This window comes from Anneissia japonica, unplaced genomic scaffold (genome assembly GCF_011630105.1).
Source record: "Anneissia japonica isolate Jap-2015-1 unplaced genomic scaffold, ASM1163010v1 scaffold1106_len10739_cov243, whole genome shotgun sequence".
NCBI classification, from domain to species: Eukaryota; Metazoa; Echinodermata; class Crinoidea; order Comatulida; family Comatulidae; genus Anneissia; species Anneissia japonica.
The window spans coordinates 5,516-10,651 of record NW_022698152.1 but is presented as its reverse complement, the minus strand read 5'-3'; the positions used below and the strand labels follow the sequence as shown (position 1 = coordinate 10,651).

At 35.0% G+C, this 5,136-nt stretch overlaps 1 protein-coding gene across 1 annotated transcript in view; it reads right to left on the bottom strand.

Annotated features, from left to right (window-relative positions):
* Positions 1-417: 417 nt before the first annotated feature.
* Positions 418-5,136, bottom strand: part of LOC117102416 (FRAS1-related extracellular matrix protein 1-like) — a gene marked incomplete at its 3' end in the record, with an annotated part of 6,150 nt that continues 1,431 nt past the window's right edge. The window contains exons 2-4 of the mRNA XM_033242669.1: positions 2,247-4,835; positions 1,727-2,079; positions 418-1,142 (exon numbers count right to left, since the gene is read on the bottom strand). Of these exons, the coding sequence (XP_033098560.1) occupies positions 418-1,142; positions 1,727-2,079; positions 2,247-4,835 (3,667 nt within the window). The remainder of the gene's footprint in view (positions 1,143-1,726; positions 2,080-2,246; positions 4,836-5,136) is intronic.

The following is a 5,136-nucleotide window of genomic DNA, read 5'->3' as shown; positions in this document are numbered from 1 at the left end:
GACAATTTACAGTGTTTAGTACATAATTAAATGTTAGATACAAAAAATAACAGTAGGATAAATACAAACTGACGTGGCCCTGTTACAATACGATGAAAAATCTTGAATACATTTTCTAACTTTCAATTAAAATTAATAATTAAAATTATTGAGTATTAAGATGCAGTGTATTAAGTTTTTAGTTTATCTATGTTGTTAGTTTCAAAGTAGTTTCTCAATTTACAATGCCTTTATAGCCTTTGAGTTGAACAAGTGTTATATTTAATTAAATAGAATTATTACAATTTATATGTCTGCAATAAATATGTCAACATGGTACAGTATGGTGCATTTACCATATCCTCTCTGCCTTTAACATTTATATGGGATAGTCTGCATTACATACACTTAATCATCCAAAAATGTTGTTCTACTCACCGTCCAAACATTCTGTGTGCTATTATTCACAGGATCAACTAGCACAGCATGGCTACTGAAAGAAGATTTGTGGTTTTTAGTTACTCTGTCCTGGTTTTCTTCAACACTACTATTGGGCCTCAGATAGGTTACCACAGACTTCCAATTTGTTTTTTCCCTGTCTTTTTTCTTCCTACTGCTTTTCTCTTTTCTAGGCTCTGTGCCCTGTTCACCTTCTGTATTAGATGGATAAAGTAGAGGAATTTTAATTGGACCAGATGATTGTTCTCTGTGAATTGGATCGGAACACTGGTTACGAGTACCTCTGCATTCATGTCTATTTGGAATATTTTCTTTGTTGAGGTATTCTTTTGGGATAACTCCTGGGCCAGCAATTCCAGAAGACTGTTGTCCTTCCCTTGATACCTGATATCCAGGTATTTGAATTTTTGACTGAAGTGACTGTCCACTTGGTCCTTCAAATTTCAAAGTTCCTTGACCAGCATTCGGTGGTATATCTTCAAGATTTAAACATCCTGATATACAACCGTCTGGATCACCTGTACACCCTGTATCACAACCAACTTGACTGTCACATCCATTAGGACATCCAGATGTACCTGGTTGTGGTAACCCATCACAGTCAAAATTAATACAGTCAGTTGCAGGGATTCCTGATGGGCCAAAGGGCTGAACTTGTTGACGGCCAGTCAAAATGGTACCATCACTATCTCCATTACAGACACCTATTTATAAACAAAAATAATGCTTCACAATAACAACAATAATTGTTGATTTGAGTAATAAATAGCCACTGGTACAGATTCATTCTATTCACATTGACAGTTATAATGACTGATGCTCATGGATCAGTACGGCTGGTAGATGGCACTACACATTGACAGTTATAATGACTGATGCTCATGGATCAGTACGGCTGGTAGATGGCACTACACATTTGTAAATATTGTAATTTTCAGAGCTAGTCATGATTAGATAGGGTCATATTTCCAAGAAGTGAAAAAACCTATTTCAATTAAATAAGTAAAAAATATTTATAAAAAGAAAATTAAAATAACAATGAAATAAACAAAAATTATACACATGGTTTTATAAGCGCAATAAGAAATGGGCAATATTAAAGGCAAAAGCCTTTTTGTTTGATGAAGTTACTTTTAAACTTTCTTTTTAAGATTCACTGAGAGTAAATTGAAACATAGCAAGGGCATATAATAATTTGGTTTTATCAAGCATTAAACTAAGATGAGAAAATTTGACTTCGTTAATAATAGGCCTATTAATCAAAATAAAAAATTATTAAATTGTATACCATTTGTAGCATCTTTTATGATAATTGTTTGTCTCTGGTGTTCCCCAATGATAGCATTAACAGGCTCACGCAATATCAATCGAACACGTTCTCGGTTTTCTTCGATGTTGTCCTGAATGATTTCAATTGACCATGCTGCTAAAGTAACACCTGGATCAAACTGAATCATTTTCGTAGGACTTGATATGAAATCTAATCCCGCACTGGCACCAAGCTCATGCACAGAAATTTGAATAAATGATGATGGGGAAATGTATCCACTGCGTATGACGTGAACTGGAAAACTTCCAACAGTCTCACACACTAACACCTCTGCTTGTGCAAACTGAATGATGGCCCACTTGAATTCAAATCTGTATAAAATTTGCACCAAATCCAATCATTAGGATAAAAGATGAAATCAATATCATAACAAATGAAAAAAAAAAATTGTGTGAGTTAATACACAATTTTTGTATTCAATAATGTTTTCTCGAAATATGTTGTTTTACACAAAAAAAATACTGAAAAGTGCTAATACCTCAGATTGGTAGCCTTGTTTCCAGTTTCATCTTGTACATCAAATGTGAAACTATCATTTGTTGCTCTTGTGTGTTCTTTGAGAACATATACAATATTCAGTTCATTAATATCCTGCTGTGAAAATCCATTTGAAATGCTGCGTCTTGTCCTAGTATTTTCTAAATGACCGTAAACAGGTTCAACAACAATGGTATAAGTAACCTCGCTTGGGTTGGATTCTTCATCAACTACTTCAAGATGGCCTGAATTTAAGACATAACCATAAAATCCATTTCTTCTTTCAAGGTTCATAGGAACTTGTAGTGTGGCTACACGAGGAGCAATATCATCAGTACTGATAATTTCTATGGCAAATCTTTGAGGTTGATACAAAACCTGATCATTGATCTTATACCCGATGTTAGTGCCATCAGAAATTATGAAATAAAATTCATCCATACCTGGTCTGCCTCTAATATGTTTGTAAGATATTTCAAGATTGTCTATATCTGCTTGAGTAAAGAAACTCTGTACAGGTAGGTCACCTATCAGAAGCTGTCCATATAAAGGTGGTTGAGTAATGGTATATATAATACTGTTTGCAGGTGAGTCATCGTCACTTGATTGCAGATAATTTCTAGCAATGATTACAGTACCATGGTCTGCTGTTGTCACAGGTTGAAGAAGAACTATTTCAGGAAGCTCATTGTCCACATCTTCAACCACAATATAGAATGTATCATTTTTGGACTGCTGACCATTACTTACCATGAAGTTGAATTGATCATTGAGAACTTGATGTGTTTGTGTGTGCAAGTATATAATGCGCCCTCCAGTCAAGTCAACCTGTGTAAAGGTGGTTATTGGTTTCCCTGGGAGTGAAAGAAATTCAATATTTCCTTCTGTAGGGGGAGTAATGATGGTATATATAATATCCTCCATAAGATTACTTCCATCATTAGCTGACAGCAAATCAATTGAAATGACTACAAAATCTCCTTCTTGAACAAATGCTCCGTTATTTACAATCTCCAGAGTTTGTTTCTTAGTGTTGGTGATCTCGATTCTAAAACCTTCTTTATTAGTTGAAAATTCACCATCAGTTACAAAAAAACGGAAACGGTCAAATCCTTTAGAGCCTAGACTACTGATATGTTGATATCTGACATGGTTGTTATTCAAATCATTTTGAGTAAAATTACCATTTGGTTGAACAACTTTCCAGTTACCATCAACAACATCCAACACCTCTAGATTTCCCCGTCGTGGCACAGAACTTATAATATAATACAACTGATCATCTGGTGTGTCTGCATCATATGCAAGAAGGGCAACACTGGATAGGGTCCGGGTCTCATGCATATCAACAACAATTCCTGTGTTCTTGATTAGAGCTGGATATTGATCATTCACTGGAAAAATATTTATGTAAACCGTCTTTTTTACAACATGCTTTCCATCAGTTACTCGCAAAATAAACTCATCACTTGTACTCTCGGCGCCATCATGAACATATGTTAATTTCAACGTGTTCAAAAGCTGATTCAAATTGAAATCATAGATACGAGAACCCTCTTCAAGGGCTGTCCTTAAATCAGTTTCTTGTCGGTCAATGATTATGCCATGACTAGGGGCTTTTGTGATAGAAAACATCAACATTTCCATTGGAATGTCAGCATCAGTTGCAAAGAAGAATGATGAACTAAGTTTATAGAATGATCCTTCGTACAGAGTGAAATTAGTAATGGTTAATTTTGGAATTTCATCATTTTGGGCAACTATTGTCACTGGAAAAGAAACATTTGCAGAAATCTGTTGACCGTCAGATGCAAAGACCATAAAGAAATCTGTGGTTGGTTCAATACCTTCATGAAGATACTGGACATAGTTGATATTACCCACAGAAATATCCTGCATTGTAAAAGAAGTAATTGCCTTACCAGCATTACTCTTCTCTGAGCCTACATCAGGTAGAACATTTTCTAAGAATCCCCATTGAGAATTTTCAGTAATAAAAAATGTTATATCCTGTGGCACAGTATCACTGTCTACTGCACTAAGGCTGTTGGAATTAATAGTTGCTTTTTGGCCTTCATCTACAAAGTATGGGTTACCAACTACTATAGCTGGTGGTTGGTTGTTAACAGGTGTGATGCTGAAATGGACATCAATCAGAGGGAGTGTTTCAACTGATGGAACAACTTTATCTGATATAACAAATGTAGCACTGTCTTCTACAGCAATTCTTCCAATTTCACCACTGGTATGTTTGTATTTTATCAAGCCATCTCTGATATCCATCTGTGTAAATTTGGAAACAACATTGTCATTTTTCAAGATAACACCTTCAGATGGAGGACTGACAATGATATATTTTAGCAGAAGGTCATGCGTGTCAACATCAGTAGCTGCCAATACATCAGTTGTAAGAGATATTTCCCCTCCCTCTGGTAGTGAGAGATTCTTAACGAGGCCAGGCAAAATCTGAGGAACTCCATCATTAACTGGAGCAATAATCACTAGAAGATCTCTTGTTGCAGTGTGGATTCCATCATTTGCTGTCAGTGTAATGGAATCCCTCAAAGTTTCTGAGCCATCATGAACATACCTGCCAAAACAAATAAGATTTCTCAATGTACAAAGTATTTATTATTCAGTAGGTATGAGGCATAATCATATGATTTTTGTTGAACACTGAAAAAAAATTGCGCATCAGGATTTGATCAGTTGTTAATCATTTTCAAGCTGAAGTAGTGATGAAATTGGCATCGACATACTATTAAACAGCTTGCACAATTAACAATAGTTTCTATCGTATTATTTTAATTTGTTGAATCAATGTTTTACAGCCATTTCGTAAGCAAATTAGATTCATAAAGCACATTTTTAAATATGAATATATATTATAC